Source organism: Melanerpes formicivorus, unplaced genomic scaffold, assembly GCF_026170545.1.
Source record: "Melanerpes formicivorus ecotype bairdi unplaced genomic scaffold, bMelFor1.0.p_v2 SCAF_46, whole genome shotgun sequence".
In the NCBI taxonomy this organism is placed as follows: domain Eukaryota; kingdom Metazoa; phylum Chordata; class Aves; order Piciformes; family Picidae; genus Melanerpes; species Melanerpes formicivorus.
In genome coordinates, this window is record NW_027142398.1 from 129,969 (window position 1) to 150,926 (window position 20,958).

Consider the following 20,958-nt stretch of genomic DNA (forward strand, 5'->3'; position numbering starts at 1 on the left):
ACCTAGCTGCAGGACCTCGCACTTGGCCTCGTTGAACCCCCCAGGACCCTCCCCAAGTCACCTCTCCAGCCTGCCCTGCTCACTGCTCCCAAGCAGCTGCTTCCACCACTCCCTCTCAAAGCCCTGAGAGAGGCAAACAAAGCACAGCACAGCAGCAACCCTCTGCCCTGGGAGGCTTTTTATTCACACCACACAAAGGAGTCCATCCCCAGACTGGCTCCCCCAGCAAGACAGCAAACCCCTCCTGCCCCCCTGCCCCACTGGACAGGGCAGTGCAGGAACAGCTTCCACAGCTTCACAGAAGACCTTTTGGCTTGGTTTGGGTATTTCCCTTCCTCCCCCTCCCCAGAAGCTTACAGCTTAAGGCAGTCAGGGCACAGTGCTCAGAATCACTGAGTGCAGCCCTGGGTGAGGCCTGAGCCCGAGGGGGAATGGCAGCATTAAGAACTCACCTTCAGAGCCAGGAGCAGCCCAGCCTGCAGCTCCTCCTGCCAGGCCAGCAGCTGCTTGGAGCTTCACACAAAGAGCTAACAAATGACCTCCAGCCACCAAGCAGCAGCTAAGGGAAACCTTTGGCTACAGCCCAGGAGGTGGCAGAGGCAGGCAAAGCTCTGCAGGGAAGGAGGCTCCTGGAGAGCAGACCCTGAGCCACTGCTGGCAACAACTGGGGCAGGCTCACAGCCCAGCTGGGATCCACAACCTGCCCCTGCAGAGCTGCATCAAAGAGCTCCAGCTCCTGAGGCACCCAACTGCTCCCTGGGCCTTTGGCAAAGGTCACCTTCAGTCCTTTCTTTGCCTTCCTCTGAGCCCCCAGGGAGCCTGAGGAGCCATGCAGCAAGCCTGCTCAGCAAGCCCCAGCTGGGGCTTACCTCTGCGAGCTGTCCCAGCCTGCAGCTGCTGCAGGCAGGCTGGGGATCCCCTCCTTGGAGGTGCTGAGGGCCAGGCTGGAGGAGGCCTTGAGCAGCTTGGGCTGGTGGGAGGGGTCCCTGCCCATGGCAGTGGGGGTTGGAACTGGATGAGCTTCAAGGCCCCTTCCAAGCCAACCCCTTCTGTGAATCTTTGGTATTGATGAGCAGAGAAGCCAGAGCCTTGCAGGGAAGGCTTCATCATAGTATCACAGAATCAGTCAGGGTTGGAAGGGACCACAAGGATCAGCCAGCCCCAACCCCCCTGCCATGGGCAGGGACACCCCACACTAGATCAGCCTGGCCACAGCCTCAGCCAGCCTGGCCTTAAACACCTCCAGGGACAGGGCCCCAACCACCTCCCTGCACAACCCATTCCAGGGCTTCACCACTCTCATGGGGAAGAACTTCCTCCTCACCTCCAGCCTGAATCTCCCCACCTCCAGCTTCATTCCATTCCCCCTAGTCCTATCACTGCCTGAGATCCTGAGCAGTCCCTCCCCAGCCTTCCTGGAGCCCCCTTCAGATCCTGGAAGGCCACAATGAGGTCACCTTGGAGCCTGCTGCCCTTAGGTACTCAATCCTAACCCCCAGCAGCTGTAGAAGGCTCTGGGGGGGGGTTATTGGCAGGCAGGAACTCAGCTGTTCACTAACAGTTAATGCTTTAGTAGCCCTCAAGTTTCCCCCTGCTCTGTAAGGCAACATTTTGTGCCCCCCTGGCCAAGCCCAAAGGCATCCTGGCACCGAGGGAAGTGTGGCCAGCAGGTCAAGGCAGCTTCTCTTCCTCCCCTGCTCTGCCCTGGGGACACCACACCTGCAATCCTGTGGCCAGCTTGGGGCTCCCCAGTTCCACAGGGACAGGGAACTGCTGGAGAGGCTCCAGGAGAGGCTGTGAGGATGAGGAAGGGACTGAAACACCTCTCCTGTGAAGAAAGACTGAGAGCCCTGGGGCTGTTTAGCCTGGAGAAGAGCAGGCTGAGAGGGATCTGATCAATGCCTATCAGTATCTGAGGGCTGGGGGGCAAGGTGAAGCTGCCAGGCTCAGCTTGGTGGTGCCCTGTGATAGGACAAGGAACAAGCTGGGGCACAGGAGGTACCAACTCAGCATGAGGAGAAACTCCTTTGCTGTGAGGGTGCTGGAGCCTGGAGCAGGCTGCCCAGAGAGGTTGTGGAGCCTCCTTCTGGGCAGACTTTCAACCCCCAGCTGGATGTGCTCCTGGGTGCCCTGCCCTGGGTGATGGAGCTCTGGCAGGGGGCTTGGACTGGATGAGCTCTGGAGCTCCCTTCCAGCCCCTCCCATGCTGGGATTTTCCAACGGGCAGGAGCAGCTCTGAGCACAGGCTGAGGGAGCTGGGGCTGGGCAGCCTGGAGAAGGCTCCAGGGGGACCTCAGAGCTGCCTGGCAGCACCTGAAGGGATCCTGCAGGAAGGCTGCAGAGAGACTTTTGCTGAGGGGGTCTGGAGACAGAACAAGAGGGAAGGGTTTGCAGCTGAGGCAGAGCAGGGTTAGAGTGGAGCTGAGGAAGCAGTTCTGGGGTGGGAGGGTGGGGAGAAGACTCTGGCACAGGCTGCCCAGGGAGGCTGGGGCTGCCTCCTCCCTGGGGGTGTTCAAGACCAGGCTGGATGAGGCCTTAAGCAGCTGAGTCTGGTTGAGATGTCCCTGCCCATAGCAGGGAGGTTGGAGCAGATGATCTCTGAGGTCCCCTCCAACCTAAACCCTCCTCTGCTGCTGCTGCTGCAGCAATCCTCCCTGAGGGCACTCAATTCAAGCCCCAGAGCTGGGTGAGAATGCCCTGCAAGCAGCCAGCAAAAAGAAGCTTCACTACCAACTCATTTCCCTTCCTTTCCTAACCTAGAGAGTTGGAGCTGAAGAGGACTGGAAGCCTTCCTCCTCCTCCTGGGAAACTCTGCTCCCACTTGGTGTCTGCACAGCTGGCTGAGGTTTCCTCCTCTCTGTGCCATGCTCAGCACCAAGGAAAGTCTGCAAGAAGCCAAACCAGTTCCACTCAGCACTGCCAGAAACCTCAGGCAGTTTCTGTCCTTCCAAACAAACCAAACTCTAAATGCAAGCCTGGGACCAGGCAGGCCCCAAAGGTCCACCTGGAAGTGCAGAGGTAAGGAGAGAAGATGAGCAAAGTGGAGCTCAGGGAGGGAAAGGAATCAGCAAGAAGCCTCTGCTCCAGGATCTGGAGGGGCTGGAAGGTGTCCAGAGCAGGGCCAGGAGGAGGAGCAGAGGGCTGGAGCTGCTCTGCTCTGCAGACAGCCTGAGGGAGTTGGGGTTGTGCAGGCTGGAGAGGAGAAGGCTCCCAGGAGACCTCCTTGTGGCCTTCCAGGAGCTGCAGAGGGCTGCAGGAAAGCTGGGGAGGGACTTTGGAGGGTGTCAGGGAGGGACAGGACTGGGGGGGATGGAGCAGAACTAGAAGTGGGGAGATGGAGATTGGCTGTGAGGAAGTTGTTGGCCAGGGGGGTGGTGAGAGCCTGGCCCAGGCTGCCCAGGGAGGTGGTGGAAGCCTCCTGCCTGGAGGTGTTTGCAGCCAGGCTGGAGGTGGCTGTGAGCAACCTGCTGTGGTGTGAGGTGTCCCTGCCCATGGCAGGGGCTTGGAGCTGGCTGAGCCTTGAGCTCCCTCCCAGCCCTGACAGCTCTGTGAACAAGCTCAGCTGAGGCAGAATCCTCCCTCCCTAAATGCAGCTCTGCTCTGAGGGACACCCAGGCAAGGAAAGGCACTTTGGGGCTCTCCTGGAGAGCAACCTGATCAGAGGTGGATGCACTGCTGGAAGTGACCCCAGGCAAGCATCTGAGAGTGGAGACAGCAGGCAGCATCTCTTTGGAAGGCTACAGGGACAGATGGTTCAGCCATGCCAGCAGGAGAAGCCCTGTGAGGAAAAGCCAGAGAAGCCTCCAGGAGGATTCCTGGAAGGATCCAGCACTGTTCTGTTGCAATCCAAGAGCAAAAAGGCCACAGGAGGGGGTTGGTTGCTTGTCTCTAACACCACACAGGAGCAGCAGATCTTGGAAGTGGCCAAAAGATGGCAGCAGCAGGACCAGGAAACCTCAGGCCCGACCCAGCTGTGCCCAAGCTGCCCCTCAAGGCTCAGGTCCAAGGAATTTCCTGCCCTCTCTGCTCTAATTCCACATCCACTCCGTGCTCCCAGCTGTCTGTCACTGTCTCTGGCTCCATCCTGTCCCCCAGGAGCCGAAGGCTGCTGGTGCCTGGTGGGGGGCAGGGGGAAGTGGCCTCCCTTTGTCTCCTTTCTCTCAGGGCTGTGGCTAGAAAGGGGGGGGGGGGGAGGAGGGGAAGTGTTGCACAATGATTTAATGTAGAAAACCCCAAACCCCCCCCAAAAGCCACTACCAACATCTCAGTGGCCTGAGGGTCATCACTGTCCCAAAGTCATCTGCAGCTCAGTACCAGAAGTAAAGTGCATGGCAGCTGGAGGCCAGGGCCACAGAGGTGAGAAAGGCTACTCCAGAGGCTTCCAAGCAGCAGCAGCAGCAAACCCAGCACTACAAACTCAAAGGTTAAGGCAATCCCAGTGGGGTCCTCCTGTGAGAGCTTCCTTGGAGAGCTGTGGAGCTCCAGCTGCAGTTATTGCTTTGTCTCCTCTGTCCTGAAGTCCTCTGGCAGGGCTGGCAGGTGGAGTGCGTTGGCTTCACCCAGGGCTGGCGAGGAGGAGGAGGAGGCCTTGCCCTCACCCTCCTGAGGGGGCTGCACAGCCTGGCAGAGGAGTTCCCACAGGAGAAGAGAAGCAGAAGAAGTAACAACCAACCAAAGTCCTGCTCCTGGAAGCAGCAGAGCTGAGGCAAAGCCCTGGGGGGGGAGCTCCTGGTCAGCGGCGCAGGAAGGAAGCAGAACTCCTCGGGAAGGAGCAGCAGCCTGCAGGAGCCTCCCAGGAGACCAGAGACAAAACCCCAACAGAACACAAAGGCAGAAAGGTCTTTAGTGGGCCTGAGCCCGAAGTGCAGGGGCAGGCTGGCCTGGCTGAGCAGCAGTCCCGGGCCTCACTTCCCTGCTTTCATGTAGGAGGGGATGGCGCCGCGGGCGGTCAGGCCCTCGAAGCGCTTGTAGGTGTAGTTGATGAACACCCAGTCCTTGTTCTTGTACTCGCCCTCGGGGTGGCTGCTTGCTGCCACTGCCAGCACAGGCAGGAGCAGGGGGGGGAAAAAAACCCAGACAAACAGCAAATTAGCCTGGGAAGGGCCCAAGCTGAGGCACTCGTGGTTGGGTTGGGCAGATGGCGCTGGGGGAGAGGTTGGACTCGGTGAGCGCCGAGGTCTCTGCCAGCCTGGTTCAGTCTAGTCCATTCCTCTCCCCATCCCCTTCCTACCACTGTCCACTTCCTACCCCCATCCCCTTCCCATCCCCTCCCCCTTCCTACCCCCCTCCCTACCCCCTTCCTTTCCCCTCCCCCTTCCTACCCCCTCCCCCTTCCTACCCCCTCCCCCTTCCTATCCCCTTCCCCTACCCATCCCCATCCCCTTCCCATCCCCATCCCCTTCCCACCCCCTTCCTACCCCTATCCCCTTCCTATCCCCATACCCTTCCTATCCCCTTCCTATCCCCTTCCCCTACCCATCCCCCATCCCCATCCCCATCCCCTTCCCACCCCCACTCCCTTCCCATCCCCTTCCCCTACCCATCCCCATCCCCTTCCCACCCCCATCCCCTTCCCATCCCCTTCCCCTTCCCACCCCCATCCCCTTCCCATCCCCTTCCCCTTCCCATCCCCTTCCCCTTCCCATCCCCTTCCCCTACCCATCCCCTTCCCCTACCCATCCCCTTCCCCTTCCCATCCCCTTCCTCTTCCTACCCCCCTTCCTACCCCTATCCCCTTCCCCTTCCTACCCCCTTCCCACCCCTACCCCCTCCCTACCCCTATCCCCTTCCTATCCCCATCCCCTTCCTATCCCCTTCCCATCCCCATCCCCCTTCCTATCCCCTTCCCCTACCCATCCCCATCCCCTTCCTATCCCCATCCCCTTCCCACCCCCTTCCTACCCCTATCCCCTTCCTATCCCCATACCCTTCCTATCCCCTTCCTATCCCCTTCCCCTACCCATCCCCATCCCCATCCCCTTCCCACCCCCACTCCCTTCCCATCCCCTTCCCCTACCCATCCCCATCCCCTTCCCACCCCCATCCCCTTCCCATCCCCTTCCCCTTCCCATCCCCTTCCCCTTCCCATCCTCTTCCCCTACCCATCCCCTTCCCCTACCCATCCCCTTCCCCTACCCATCCCCTTCCCCTACCCATCCCCTTCCTCTTCCTACCCCCTTCCTACCCCTATCCCCTTCCCCTTCCTACCCCCTTCCCACCCCTACCCCCTCCCTACCCCTATCCCCTTCCTATCCCCATCCCCTTCCTATCCCCTTCCTATCCCCATCCCCTTCCCTATCCCCTTCCCATCCCCCATCCCCTTCCTATCCCCTTCCCATCCCCATCCCCTTCCCATCCCCATCCCCTTCCCATCCCCATCCCCTTCCTATCCCCTTCCCATCCCCATCCCCTTCCTATCCCCTTCCCATCCCCATCCCCTTCCTATCCCCTTCCCCTTCCTACCCCCCTTCCTACCCCTATCCCCCTTCCCCTTCCTACCCCCTTCCCACCCCTACCCCCTCCCTACCCCCTATCCCCTTCCTATCCCCATCCCCTTCCTATCCCCTTCCCATCCCCATCCCCTTCCTATCCCCTTCCCATCCCCATCCCCTTCCTATCCCCTTCCCCTTCCTACCCCCCTTCCTACCCCTATCCCCTTCCCCTTCCTACCCCCTTCCCACCCCTATCCCCTCCCTACCCCTATCCCCTTCCTATCCCCATCCCTGTCCCCATCCCATCCCCGTCCCCTTCCATCCCCGTCCCATCCCCACCCTCTCCCCATCCCCTTCCTCTCCCCCATCCCCTTCCCCTCCCATCCCCTTCCTCTCCCCATCCCCTTCCTCTCCCCATCCCCTTCCTTCCCCATCCTGACAGTGACTGAACTCCCCCCCCAAGGATCCAGCCAGATCCATTCCCTGACTGAGAGGGAAGCTCCACCAGCCCCTGGCAGGGGGGGAGCTGTGTGCATGCAGGAGGAAAGCCTTTACCTGTTGGCTTAAGGATGTCAGATTCTGGGAACTCATCGAAGTTGGAGGTGTCATCAATGCTCTTGATCTCTATGGAGATTGCAGCAGGCCTCTCTCTGCCAAGAAGAGCAGGTTCAGCATTAAGACAGCATAGAGCAGCAGCAAGCAGGGCTCAGCCACCTCCCACTGCTTAACAGCACCAGAGACTGAAGGCACCTAAACCTCAGCACAGCTCCAGCTAAGGAACTCCAACAGCTCTTGGAGATGAGAAGTGCCAGGCAGGCTGCTCCCTTGGCCACAGAGGAAGCAGAGAGGAGAGCAGCTGGCTGTTCTGCAGAGCTTCTTACCTGATGTGCTCCCAATCAACCCCTTCAAAGAATGGGTTACTCTTTATTTCCTCCACACCAGATGCACCAACTCTGTGCTCCCACTCACAGCAAAATCTGGGATGGAAGGAAGAATGAAAATGAAGGAAGAATGAGAGAGGAAAGCAGTTCCATCCAGGGATGGAAGAGCTTCCTGGGCTGGGACTGCTGGGGGCAAACCAAGGGAGAAGGTTAAGGACTGCCCCTGCAAAACACAGAGCTATGCCCAGGGAGCTGAAATGCCACAAGCAAGGCACAAGGCTGTGTCACAGCAGGGCCACCTCAGCACCACTGACATCACCTCCACCCTGAAAGGCTCAAACACTTCCCCTCCTGCCCTGAGAACAGAGAAGTGACTGCCAGCAGCAGTGGAGGGGCAGCAGGCAGCAGGCTCTGGGGTAGCACAGGCCCACACAATGCCAGGGGCTGGCAGGGCCCTCTGGAGATCAGCCAGGCCAAGCCAGAGCAGCAGCAGCCAGGGCAGGGCACCCAGCAACACAGGCAGCTGGGCTGGGGAAGTCCCCAGGGAAGGAGGCTCCCCAACCTCCCTGGGCAGCCTGCTGCAGGGCTGCAGCAGCCTCACAGCAGAGCAGCTTCTCCCCAGGGCTGTGGGGAGCAGCCAGCTCTGGCAGGGCTGCAGCTGCCTCCAGGGGAAGCTGGCAGGCAGAGCAGAGAGCAGCAAGGTCCCTCTTTGGAGAGAATTCACACAGGATGGGTTGGGTTGGAAGGGAGCTCAAAGCTCAGCCAGCTCCAAGCCCCTGCCCTGGGCAGGGAGCCCTCCCACCAGCCCAGGCTGCTCAGGGCCTCATCCAGCCAGGCAGGAGGCAGCCACAGCCTCCCTGGGCAGCCTGTGCCAGGCTCTCCCCAGCCTCACTCTCAAGATGTTTTTCCTCCTCTCCAGTCTCAGTCTCTGCTCCTCAAGCTTCAATCCCTTCCCTCTCACCCTCTCACCCCCAGCTCCCCTGCAGCCCTTTCAGTCACTGGAAGGCTGCCCCCAGGTCCCCCCCAGTGACTCCCCCAGGCTGCTCAGCCCCAACTCCCTCAGCCTGTGCCCACAGGGGAAGCTCTGCAGCCCTCTTTGTGGCCTCCTCTGGAGCTGCTCCAACACTTCCCTGTCCTCATTGCTGGGGCCCCCAGAGCTGGAGGCAGTGCTGCAGGTGGGGCCTGGGCAGAGCAGAGAGGCAGCTTTGCCAGGCTCACAGCACCTGCATGGGAGCTTCTCTTTGGTCTGGTTCACAGCTGGGGCTCTGCTGCATGGCCCCTGGGACACAAATGGCTTTGAGAAGGGAGCTCAGCACCTGCTGCTTGTGCACACCAAGCAGCAGCTGTCACAAGCAGCAGGTCTCTGTCACATGAAGCAGGCTATGAGAGGTGCAGAGCACAGTGGGCAGGACAAGACACTCAGCACTGGATTGAGTGGCAAACCATAAGGCTGGCACCTTAAAATAAGATCCTTTGCTTTATCAGAGATGGGAACCTCTGGAGGAAAGGTCAGAGTCTCCTTCCAGTTCATCACTTTCTTGTATGTCTCTTGAGGAGTCTCTGAGCAGAAAGGAGGATAACCTGGGGAGGGAGAGAGGAGGAGCTGTGTGAATGGCTCAGCCTGGAAGGGACTCCACAGATCATCTACTCCAACCCCTCCCTGTCACAGCCAGGGAGGCCTCTCAGCCTCACCCAGCTGCCCCAGGCCTCATCCAGCCTGGCCCTGAACACCTCCAGGGGGGAGGCAGCCACAGCCTCCCTGGGCAGCCTGTGCCAGAGCCTCACAGCATCACCAAGGGTGGAAGAGACCTCAAGGATCATGGAGTCCAAGCTGTCACCACAGACCTCATGACCAGACCATGGCTCCAAGTGCCACATCCAATCCCCTCTGGAACACCTCCAGGGATGGGGACTCCACCACCTCCCTGGGCAGCACAGCCCAATGGCTAACAGCTCTCTTGCTGGGAAGAACTTTCTCCTCCCCTCCAGCCTAAACCTCCCCTGGCACAGCTTGAGACTGTGTCCTCTTGTTCTGGTGCTGGCTGCCTGGGAGAAGAGCCCAACCCCCACCTGGCTCCAACCTCCCTGCAGGGAGTTGGAGAGAGCAAGAAGGTCTCCCCTGAGCCTCCTCTTCTCCAGGCTAAGCAACCCCAGCTCCCTCAGCCTCTCCTCCCAGGGCTGTGCTCCAGACCCCTCCCCAGCTCTGTTGCCCTTCTCTGGACACCTTCCAGCAGCTCAACCTCTTTCCTGACCTGAGGAGCCCAGAGCTGGCCACAGGACTGCAGGTGTGGCCTCAGCAGTGCTGAGCACAGGGCAGGATGAGCTCCCTGCTCCTGCTGGCCACACTCTGCCTGCTGCAGGCCAGGATGCCCTTGGCCCTCCTGGCTGCCTGGGCACACTGCTGGCTCCTGTTCAGCTGCTCTCCACCACTCCCCCCAGGTCCCTCTCTTCCTGGCTGCTCTCAGCCACTCTGCCCCCAGCCTGCAGCACTGCCTGGGGTTGCTGTGGCCAAAGTGCAGCACCAGAGTCTCCCCAGCCTCACACTGAAGAACTTCTTCCTCAGCTCCACTCCAACCCTGCTCTGCCTCAGCTTCAAACCCTTCCCCCTTGTCCTGTCTCCAGACCCCCTCATGGAAAGTCTCTCTGCAGCCTTCCTGCAGGATCCCTTCAGGTGCTGCCAGGCAGCTCTGAGGTCCCCCTGGAGCCTTCTCCTCTCCAGGCTGAACCCCCCCAGCTCCCTCAGCCTCTCCTCACAGCTGTTGCAGCCCTTGGAGCATCTTTGTGGCCTCCTCTGGCCTCACTCCTGCAGCTCTGTGTCCTTCTCCTGCTGGATGAATATCATTCCTGCAGCTACCAGAAGACAGCTCAGAACCCATGCAAGGAGTGGGGGCTCTGAGGCCCTGAGCCCAGCCCCTCAGTGCCCCCAGAGCTGCAGCACAGCTCCTGCCCAAGCCCTGGGGCTCTGCTGGCTGCTTACCAATCAGCATCTCGTACATGATGACCCCCAGGGACCACCAGTCACACAGCTTGTTGTAGCCAGTCTGCATGAAGACCTCAGGGGCAATGTAGTCTGGGGTGCCCACAGTAGAGAAAGCCTGGAACAGACAGCAGCAGTTAGGTGTCCTGAGGGACAGCTGGGAGAGGGAGCTCACAGGGGGCTTCTGCTGGGGACCCCCTGACTGCCCCTGAGACCCTGCAGTGCCTTGTCTGAAGCTCTGTGCAGAGACAAGCATGATCAGAGAGTCACAGATGCATGGAGTGGGCTGGAAGGGACCTGAAGGATCAGCCAGCTCCAGCCCCCTGCCATGGGCAGGGACCCCTCCCCCCAGCCCAGGCTGCTCAAGGCCTCAGCCAGCTCCAGCCCCCTGCCATGGGCAGGGACCCCTCCCCCCAGCCCAGGCTGCTCAAGGATTCATCCAGCTCCAGCCCCCTGCCATGCCCAGGGACCTCTCCCCCCCAGCCCAGGCTGCTCAGGGCCTCATCCAGCTCCAGCCCCCTGCCATGCCCAGGGACCTCTCCCCCCAGCCCAGGCTGCTCAGGGCCTCATCCAGCCTGGTCCTGCACACCCCCAGGCAGGGGACAGCCACAACCTCCCTGGGCAGCCTGTGCCAGAGTCTCCCCAACCCCCCCCAGATGCAAGGCATGGAGCTGCTTGGCTTTCATTCCCTGGCAGCTCCTTTCTGCAGGGCTTTGCTGCCTGGCCCCAGGTGCTGCTGCTCTCAGGAGATGGACACAGAGGCACAGAATGGGTTGGGAGGGACCTTAAAGATCCTCCAGCTCCAACCCCCTGCCAGGGGCAGGGACACCTCCCCCCAGCCCAGGCTGCTCAGGGCCTCATCCAGCCTGGCCTTGAGCACCTCCAGGGAGGAAGCAGCCACAGCCTCCCTGGGCAGCCTGTGCCAGGCTCTCCCCAGCCTCACTCTCAAGAATCTCTTCCTCCTCTCCAGTCTCACTCTAGCTCCCACCCAACATCTCCATGAGCTCCCCAGCTGCCCCCTCAGGGGATGGAGTCTCCCCCACCTCCCTGGGCAGCCTGTGCCAGGCTCTCCCCAGCCTCACTCTCAAGAGCTTCTTCCTCCTCTCCACTCTCCCTCTGCCCTCTCCCAGCCCCAGGCCATTCTCCTGCCCCTGGCACTCCCAGCCCTTGCCCAGAGTCCCAGCCTGGATGCCTTGTAGCCCCTTCAGGTTCAGCTCTCAGGAAGGAGCCTTGAGCTCCCCCCAGGGGAATGGGGGCAGGCAGCAGCCTGTGTGTGGCTTTGGGGAGCCCCTGAGCTGTGCTGTGTGTGGCAAGGGCTGAGTGCTCAGCAGTGGGCACGGCTGTGGCAGTGCTGCCTCGGGCACAGGAGTCAGCAGCTGGGCAGCAGGCCGAGGGCTGGCACTGCCCCCTTGGAAAGGAGAGCAGGGGACCCTCCATGGCAGCACTGCTGAGAGCTCAGGGGGGCTGCAGGCCTCTGCCCCTGGCCCCAAGGCCTCTCCTCCTTGTCCCCCCCAGGCCTCTGCCCCCGGCCTCAAGGCCTCTCCTCCTTGTCCCCCCCAGGCCTCTGCCCCTGGCCTCAAGGGCTGTCTCCCCCTTGCCCCCAGGCCTCTCATCCCACTTTGCCCCCCAGGTCTCTCTGCCCCTGGCCTCAAGGGCTGTCTCTTCCTTGTCCCCCAGGTCTCTCTCTCCCCCTCTGCCCCCCCCAGGTCTCTCTCCCCCTTTGCCCCCTCCAGGTCTCTCTCTCCCCCAGGCCTCTCTCTCCCCCTTGTCCCCCAGGTCTCTCTCTCCCCCAGGTCTCTCTCTCCCCCCTTTGCCCCCCCCAGGTCTCTCTCTCCCCCTTTGCCCCCCCCAGGTCTCTCTCTCCCCCTTTGTCCCCCCCAGGTCTCTCTCCCCCCCAGGTCTCTCTCTCCCCTTTACCCCCCCAGGTCTCTCTCCCCCCCCAGGTCTCTCTCCCCCCAGGCCTCTGCCCCCCTTTGCCCCCAGCAGGGCAGAGCTGCAGGCAGGAGGCAGGGACTCACCAGCTGCCGCCTGTTCCTCTTCCAGGTCTCTGCTTTCCTCTTGGAGTTCATGTTCTGGAAGGCTGAAGGAGGTTGGCAATCATGACTGAGCCCTGCTGCAGCCTTGCCCAGGCTGCACCACAGGATCATGGACTCAGAAAATGCTTTGGCTGGGAAGGGAGCTCCAGAGCTCCCCCAGGGCAGTCCCCCCCAGGGCCAGCCCCAACCCCAGCAGGCTGCTCCCAGCCCTGCTCTGCCCTGCTGCCAGCCCTGGGGCAGCTCCCAGCTCTCTGGGCAGCCTGGCACAGGCTCTCCCCACCCTCAGCACCAAACATTTCTCCTTCTCTCCACTCTCAATCTGCCTCTCCCAGCTCCAAACCCTTCCCCAGGCTCCTTGAGAGCATCCCTGAGCATTCCAAGAGGCTCTGTGCTCCCTGAGGAATCCAAGCAGCACACAAGGCACAGCCAGCACCTCCCCAGCCCCACTGAGGCTCCATCCAAGCTTCACTGCACACAGGAAGGAGACCTCCAACAGAGGCCACTTCAGAGCCAACCTCCTGGAAGTATCACAGAATCAGTCAGGGCTGGAAGGGACCACAGGGATCAGCCAGCCCCAACCCCCCTGCCATGGGCAGGGACACCCCACACTAGATCAGCCTGGCCACAGCCTCAGCCAGCCTGGGCTTAAACACCTCCAGGGACAGGGCCCCAACCACCTCCCTGCACAACCCAGTCCAGGGCTTCACCACTCTCATGGGGAAGAACTTCCTCCTCACCTCCAGCCTCAATCTCCCCACCTCCAGCTTCATTCCATTCCCCCTAGTCCTGTCACTGCCTGAGATCCTGAGCAGTCCCTCCCCAGCCTTCCTGGAGCCCCCTGCAGATCCTGGAAGGCCACAATGAGGTCACCTGGGAGCCTTCTCTTCTCCAGCCTGCACAGCCCCAACTCCCTCAGTCTGTCCTCACAGCAGAGCAGCTCCAGCCCTCTGCTCATCCTCCTGGCCCTTCTCTGGACACCTTCCAGATCCCTCTTGCCATAGGGGCTCCAGAACTGGAGGCAGGACTCCAGGTGGGGTCTCACCAGAGCTGAGCAGAGGGGGAGAATCACCTCCCTTGCCCTGCTGGCCACACTTCTCCTGCTGCAGCCCAGGCTCTGCTTGGCTTTCTGGGCTGCAAGTGCACACTGAGAGCTCCTGGTGAGCTTCTCCTCCCCCAGCACCCCCAAGGCTCTCTCCTCAGGGCTGCTTTCCAGCCTGGATTTGTGCCTGGGGTTGCCTCCAGCCAGCTGCAGGACCCTGCCCCTGCAGTGGAGCTGCTTTGGCAGGTTGGGCTCACTGGAGTGGCTTTGCTGAGGCTGTGCTGCAGGCAAACAGCACCAGAGCCCAGGATGGCACATCCAGCCTGAGCCCCTCCCAGCATGGCCTCCCCCAGCCTCACAGTGCTGTGAGGGAAGCCAGTGCACAGCCACCCTGCTGAGGGGCACCCAGACACCCTGCTGAGGGGCACCCAGCCTCCCTGCTGAGGGGCACCCAGCTGCCCTGCTGAGGGGCACCCAGACACCCTGCTGAGGGGCACCCAGCCACCCTGCTGAGGGGCACCCAGATGCCCTGCTGAGGGGCACCCAGCTGCCCTGCTGAGGGGCACCCAGCCACCCTGCTGAGGGACACCCAACCGCCCTGCTGAGGGGCACCCAGATACCCTGCTGAGGGGCACCCAACTGCCCTGCTGAGGGGCACCCAGATGCCCTGCTGAGGGGCACCCAGATGCCCTGCTGAGGGGCACCCAACTGCCCTGCTGAGGGGCACCCAGATGCCCTGCTGAGGGGCACCCAACTGCCCTGCTGAGGGGCACCCAGATGCCCTGCTGAGGGGCACCCAGATGCCCTGCTGAGGGGCACCCAACTGCCCTGCTGAGGGGCACCCAGATACCCTGCTGAGGGGCACCCAGCCACCCTGCTGAGGGGCACCCAGACACCCTGCTGAGGGGCACCCAGCTGCCCTGCTGAGGGGCACCCAGCTGCCCTGCTGAGGGGCACCCAGCCGCCCTGCTGAGGGACACCCAACTGCCCTGCTGAGGGGCTACCCAGATGCCCTGCTGAGGGGCACCCAGCTGCCCTGCTGAGGGGCACCCAGACACCCTGCTGAGGGGCACCCAGATACCCTGCTGAGGGGCACCCAGATACCCTGCTGAGGGGCACCCAGATACCCTGCTGAGGGGCACCCAGATGCCCTGCTGAGGGGCACCCAGCTGCCCTGCTGAGGGGCACCCAGACACCCTGCTGAGGGGCACCCAGCTGCCCTGCTGAGGGGCACCCAGATGCCCTGCTGAGGGGGCACCCAGACACCCTGCTGAGGGGCACCCAGATGCCCTGCTGAGGGGCACCCAGCTGCCCTGCTGAGGGGCACCCAGCTGCCCTGCTGAGGGGCACCCAGCCACCCTGCTGAGGGACACCCAACCGCCCTGCTGAGGGGCACCCAGATACCCTGCTGAGGGGCACCCAGATACCCTGCTGAGGGGCACCCAGACACCCTGCTGAGGGGCACCCAGCTGCCCTGCTGAGGGGCACCCAGCTGCCCTGCTGAGGGGCACCCAGCCACCCTGCTGAGGGACACCCAACCGCCCTGCTGAGGGGCACCCAGATACCCTGCTGAGGGGCACCCAACTGCCCTGCTGAGGGGCACCCAGATGCCCTGCTGAGGGGCACCCAGATGCCCTGCTGAGGGGCACCCAACTGCCCTGCTGAGGGGCACCCAACTGCCCTGCTGAGGGGCACCCAGATGCCCTGCTGAGGGGCACCCAGATACCCTGCTGAGGGGCACCCAGCCACCCTGCTGAGGGGCACCCAGACACCCTGCTGAGGGGCACCCAGACACCCTGCTGAGGGGCACCCAGCTGCCCTGCTGAGGGGCACCCAGCTGCCCTGCTGAGGGGAACCAGCTACCCTGCTGAGGGGCACCCAGACACCCTGCTGAGGGGCACCCAGACACCCTGCTGAGGGGAACCAGCTACCCTGCTGAGGGGCACCCAGATACCCTGCTGAGGGGCACCCAGACACCCTGCTGAGGGCACCCAGCTGCCCTGCTGAGGGGAACCAGCTACCCTGCTGAGGGGCACCCAGATACCCTGCTGAGGGGCACCCAGACACCCTGCTGAGGGGCACCCAGATACCCTGCTGAGGGGAACCAGCTACCCTGCTGAGGGGCACCCAGCCGCCCTGCTGAGGGACACCCAACTGCCCTGCTGAGGGGCACCCAGATACCCTGCTGAGGGGCACCCAGATACCCTGCTGAGGGGCACCCAGCTGCCCTGCTGAGGGGCACCCAGACACCCTGCTGAGGGGCACCCAGCTGCCCTGCTGAGGGGCACCCAGATACCCTGCTGAGGGGCACCCAGCTGCCCTGCTGAGGGGCACCCAGATACCCTGCTGAGGGGCACCCAGCTGCCCTGCTGAGGGGCACCCAGATACCCTGCTGAGGGGCACCCAGATACCCTGCTGAGGGGCACCCAGATACCCTGCTGAGGGGCACCCAACTGCCCTGCTGAGGGGCACCCAGTCACCCTGCTGAGGGGCACCCAGATACCCTGCTGAGGGGCACCCAGATACCCTGCTGAGGGGCACCCAGCTGCCCTGCTGAGGGGCACCCAGACACCCTGCTGAGGGGCACCCAGCTGCCCTGCTGAGGGGCACCCAGCTGCCCTGCTGAGGGGCACCCAGACACCCTGCTGAGGGGCACCCAGACACCCTGCTGAGGGGCACCCAGATACCCTGCTGAGGGGCACCCAGCCTCCCTGCTGAGGGGCACCCAACTGCCCTGCTGAGGGGCACCCAGATACCCTGCTGAGGGGCACCCAGATACCCTGCTGAGGGGCACCCAGCCTCCCTGCTGAGGGGCACCCAGACACCCTGCTGAGGGGCACCCAGACACCCTGCTGAGGGGCACCCAGCCGCCCTGCTGAGGGACACCCAACTGCCCTGCTGAGGGGCACCCAGATACCCTGCTGAGGGGCACCCAGATACCCTGCTGAGGGGCACCCAGACACCCTGCTGAGGGGCACCCAGACACCCTGCTGAGGGGCACCCAGTCACCCTGCTGAGGGGCACCCAGATGCCCTGCTGAGGGGCACCCAGATGCCCTGCTGAGGGGCACCCAGATGCCCTGCTGAGGGGCACCCCAGATACCCTGCTGAGGGACACCCAGATACCCTGCTGAGGGGCACCCAGCTGCCCTGCTGAGGGGCACCCAACTTACTGAAGTCACTTGGGAGGCTGTGGTTCAAGTTCCTGTAGAATTCTGTCCTGTGAGCTTTCTTCAGCCCAGTGCAGAGGCCAAAGTCTGAGAGTTTCACGTGGCCCTGGAAGCCAGCAAGCAAAACCCATCAGGCAAACCCAGCCTGAGGCAGCAGCACAGCAGAGGAGCTCTGCTGCCTCTGCCCCTGCCCTCACTCTGTGCCAGCAGCCAAAGCTCTCCTTGCTGCACCCTGGGTGTGCAGCAGAGGCTCAAGCATGCCCTGCATGCACACAGAGAGAGCCCCAGGAGCTGCTGACTTCAGAGTGCTGCTCCTGCAAGCTCCTGCCTGCTCCAGAGGAAAAGCAAAGCTCTGCAGGGGGAGCTGCAGGCCCTGCCCTGTGCCCTGCCTTCAGTGGGGAGAAGGAACACCTGAAATCCAGAGAGAGAATGCTTGGGCTTGGAAGGGACCTGAAAAATCATGGAGGGACAGGAAAAGCTCCTGGGAGAGTGCCAGAGGAACTGTTCTGAGCACTCTGAGCTCTTGGGAAGGAGAGCAGGGAACCTTCCATGGCAGCACTGCTGGGAGCTCAGGGGGGGCTGCAGGGCTCTGCCCCTGGCCTCAAGGCCTCTCTGCCCCTGACACCCCCAGACCTCTCTGCCCCTTCCCCTCAAGGCCTCTCTGCCCCTGGCCCCCCCAGGCCTCTCTGCCCCTGCCCCCCCCCAGACCTCTCTGCCCCTTCCCCTCAAGGCCTCTCTGCCCCTGGCCCCCCCAGGCCTCTCTGCCCCTGCCCCCCCCCAGGCCTCTCTGCCCCTGGCCCCCCCCAGGCCTCTCTCTCTCTCCCCCTGACCCCCCCAGGCCTCTCTCTCTCTCCCCCTGACCCCCCCCAGGCCTCTCTGCCTCTTCCCCTCAAGGCCTCTCTGCCCCTGACCCCCCCAGGCCTCTCTGCCCTGGCCCCCCCAGGCCTCTCTGCCCCTTCCCTCAAGGCCTCTCTGCCCCTGGCCTCAACACCTCTCTGCCCCTGGCCCCCCCAGGCCTCTCTCTCTCTCCCCCTGACCCTCCCAGGCCTCTCTCTCTCTCCCCTGACCCCCCCAGGCCTCTCTCTCTCCCCCCCTGACCCCCCCAGGCCTCTCTCTCTCTCTCCCCCTGACCCCCCAGGCCTCTGTCTCTCTGCCCCCCTTGCCCCCCAGGCCTCTCTCTCTCTGCCCCCCTTGCCCCCAGGCCTCTCTCTCTCTCCCCCTGACCCCCAGGCCTCTCTCTCTCTGCCCCCCTTGCCCCCCAGGCCTCTCTCTCTCTCCTCCCTGACCCCCCCCCAGGCCTCTCTCTCTCTCCCCCTGACCCCCCCCAGGCCTCTCTCTCTCTGCCCCTGACCCTCCCAGGCCTCTCCCTCCCCCTGGCCAGCAGAGGACACTCTGACAGAGGAGGAGACTCAGTTCCACATGGCTCAGACCCTGCTGGCCATCGACTCTGCTGGACAGAGCCCAAGTGAGGGCCAGGAAGCTGCTGAGGGGCCTGGAGCAGCTCTGGGAGCAGCAAAGGCTGAGAGCCCTGGGGCTTGAGAGCCTGGAGCAGAGCAGCCCCAGAGGGCAGCTGAGCAATGCTCAGCAAGAGCTAAAGGAGCATGGGTGCATGGAGAGGGTGGCCAGCAGGGCCAGGGAGGTTCTCCTCTCCCTCTGCTCTGCCCTGCTCAGGCCTTATCTGGAGCCCTGGGTCCAGTTTTGGGTTCCCCAGTTCAAGAGAGACAGGGAACTGCTGGAGGGACTCCAGGGGAGGCTTATGAGGATGATGAAGGCACTGAAACATCTGTCTGGTGAGGAAAGACCTGGGGCTGAGAGCCTGGAGCAGAGCAGCCCCAGAGGGGAGCTGAGCAATGCTCAGCAAGAGCTAAAGGCTGGGGGGCAAGAGGCTGGGGCCAGGCTCTGCTGAGTGGTGCCCAGGGGCAGGCCAAGGGGCACAAAGTGGCAGCCAGGAGGTTCCACCTGAGCAGGAGGAGAAACTTCTTTGGTGTGAGGCTGCTGGAGGCCTGGAGCAGGACCTCTCCCCCCTGAGCCCAGGCTGCTCAAGGCCTCACCCAGCCTGGCCCTGAAGCCCTGCAGGTCAGTATTCAACATCACAGGACCTGCTTCCTCTTCAGGAGGCACAGCCCAGGGCACTGAGGGGGCAGCACCTACCTTGCTGTCCAGCAGAAGGTTGTCTGGTTTGATGTCTCGGTGGATGAAGCCCAGCTGGTGGATGGAGTCGATGGCCAGCACGGTCTCAGCGATGTAGAACTGAGTCTCCTCCTCTGTCAGAGTGTCCTTCTTCATCAGCAGTGTCATCATGTCCCCTAGAAAGCCCCCCACAGCAGCACAGGTCAAGAGCAGCAGACACACAGACTCCCCCCCCTGCCAGGCTGGGACATCCCCAAGGAGAAACCCAAACCTCTGAAAGCCTCAGGGGAATCCAACTGGTTTCACATCCAGCTCAAGGCAGCTCCCCAGCAGCTCTGTGGCAAGCCCTGGGGCAGGCTCCCATCACACAGGGGTGAAGTGGGCCTCAGAGGTGGGAACAGGGAAGAAGTATCTGCAGGGGGCTGCAGGAAGGCTGGGGAGGGACTGCTCAGGATCTCAGGCAGTGATAGGACTAGGGGGAATGGAATGAAGCTGGAGGTGGGGAGATTCAGGCTGGAGGGGAGGAGGAAGTTCTTCCCCATGAGAGTGGTGAAGCCCTGGAATGGGTTGTGCAGGGAGGTGGTTGGGGCCCTGTCCCTGGAGGTGTTTAAGCCCAGGCTGGCTGAGGCTCTGGCCAGGCTGATCTAGTGTGGGGTGTCCCTGCCCATGACAGGGGGGTTGGGGCTGGCTGATCCTTGTGGTCCCTTCCAACCCTGAATGATTCTATGAGACTATGAGACAGCCTCAGGTTGTGCCAGGAGAGGGTTAGGTTAGGTTGAGGGCTGCAGGGAGATGGGAATTGGATGGAAGGAATCTTAGCAGTGCCACAGGCTGGGGGCAGAGTGGCTGAGAGCAGCCAGGCAGAGAGGGACCTGGGGGTGCTGGTGGATGGTAGGCTGAACAGGAGCCTGCAGTGTGCCCAGGCAGCCAAGAGGGCCAAGGGCAGCCTGGCCTGCAGCAGGAAGAGTGTGGCCAGGGAGGAGTGAGGCTCAGGGGAGACCTTCTTGCTCTCTGCAACTCCCTGAAGGGAGGTTGGAGCCAGGTGGGGGTTGGGCTCTTCTCCCAGGCAAGCAGCATCAGCACAGGGCACTGCTACAGCTGCCCTCAGGTCAGGAAAGAGGTTGAGCTGTTGGAAGGTGTTCAGAGAAGGGCAACAAAGCTGGGAGGGGTCTTCCAGAGAGAGCAAGAAGGTCTCCCCTGAGCCTCCTCTTCTGCAGCCTAAGCAACCCCAGCTCCCTCAGCCTCTCCTCCCAGGGCTGTGCCCCAGACCCCTCCCCAGCTTTCTTGCCCTTCTCTGGACACCTTCCAGCAGCTCAACCTCTTTCCTGACCTGAGGAGCCCAGAGCTGGACACAGGACTCCAGGTGTGGCCTCAGCAGTGCTGAGCACAGGGCAGGATGAGCTCCCTGCTCCTGCTGGCCACACTCTGCCTGCTGCAGGCCAGGCTCATAGACTCACAGAGCTGGCAGGGCTGGAAGGGAGCTCAAGGCTCAGCCAGCTCCAAGCCCCTGCCATGGGCAGGGGACACCTCACACCACAGCAGCTTGCTCACAGCCACCTCCAGCCTGGCTGCAAACACCTCCAGGCAGGAGGCTTCCACCACCTCCCTGGGCAGCCTGGGCCAGGCTCTCACCACCCCCCTGGGGAAGAGCTTCTTCCCCACAGCCCATCTGGACCCATCCCAGCCTGCACTTGGAACCAAGTGAGAACTCCACAGACAGAAGGGACTCAGCCTCTTGGGTTGAGGCAGCTTATACCTCCAGGCAGGAACTCCATGATGAGGTAGAGGTTGAGCTTGTCCTGGAAACTGTAGAACATTTTCACCACCCACAGGCTGTCAGCCTCCACCAGGATGTCCCTCTCTGCACGGATGTGGCCAACCTGCAGGGCACAGAGGGTTGGATTCCTGCAGGCCTGGAGCTGGGGTGAGATTCCTCTCACAGCCAACTCCAATCTTCCACTGAAAAGCATCAACTATTGCACAGCTGGCAGCCAGGCCTCTGCAGCAGGGCAGAGCCAGCAGCCAGCCTCCCAGAGTTAAACCCTGCCCTGGCTAAACCTGTCCAAAATCCAAGCCCAAAGTCCTGCTCCTGAGCACAAAAGGGAGAAGCTTGCATTCAGCTGCTCTCCTTGCTCAGAATGCTTGGGGGGGCTTTGGCCCCACACAAATCCCACTGAACACCAACCCCATTTCACCCCTCAGTGGGGCTGCCTTCCAGAGGGACCTCCTCCCAGAGCCAGCTGAGTGCTGAGCTGCAGCCAGGGCAGGGAGAGCAGCAGCACAGGGAGGGGATTC

At 62.6% G+C, this 20,958-nt stretch overlaps 1 protein-coding gene across 1 annotated transcript in view; it reads right to left on the bottom strand.

Moving 5' to 3' along the window:
* Positions 1-165: 165 nt before the first annotated feature.
* Positions 166-20,958, bottom strand: part of STK38 (serine/threonine kinase 38) — a 33,733-nt gene continuing 12,940 nt past the window's right edge. The window contains exons 6-14 of the mRNA XM_068159464.1: positions 20,420-20,543; positions 18,685-18,839; positions 16,537-16,639; positions 12,308-12,369; positions 10,290-10,407; positions 8,770-8,893; positions 7,313-7,408; positions 6,987-7,081; positions 166-5,035 (exon numbers count right to left, since the gene is read on the bottom strand). Of these exons, the coding sequence (XP_068015565.1) occupies positions 4,905-5,035; positions 6,987-7,081; positions 7,313-7,408; positions 8,770-8,893; positions 10,290-10,407; positions 12,308-12,369; positions 16,537-16,639; positions 18,685-18,839; positions 20,420-20,543 (1,008 nt within the window). The 3' untranslated portion in view covers positions 166-4,904. The remainder of the gene's footprint in view (positions 5,036-6,986; positions 7,082-7,312; positions 7,409-8,769; positions 8,894-10,289; positions 10,408-12,307; positions 12,370-16,536; positions 16,640-18,684; positions 18,840-20,419; positions 20,544-20,958) is intronic.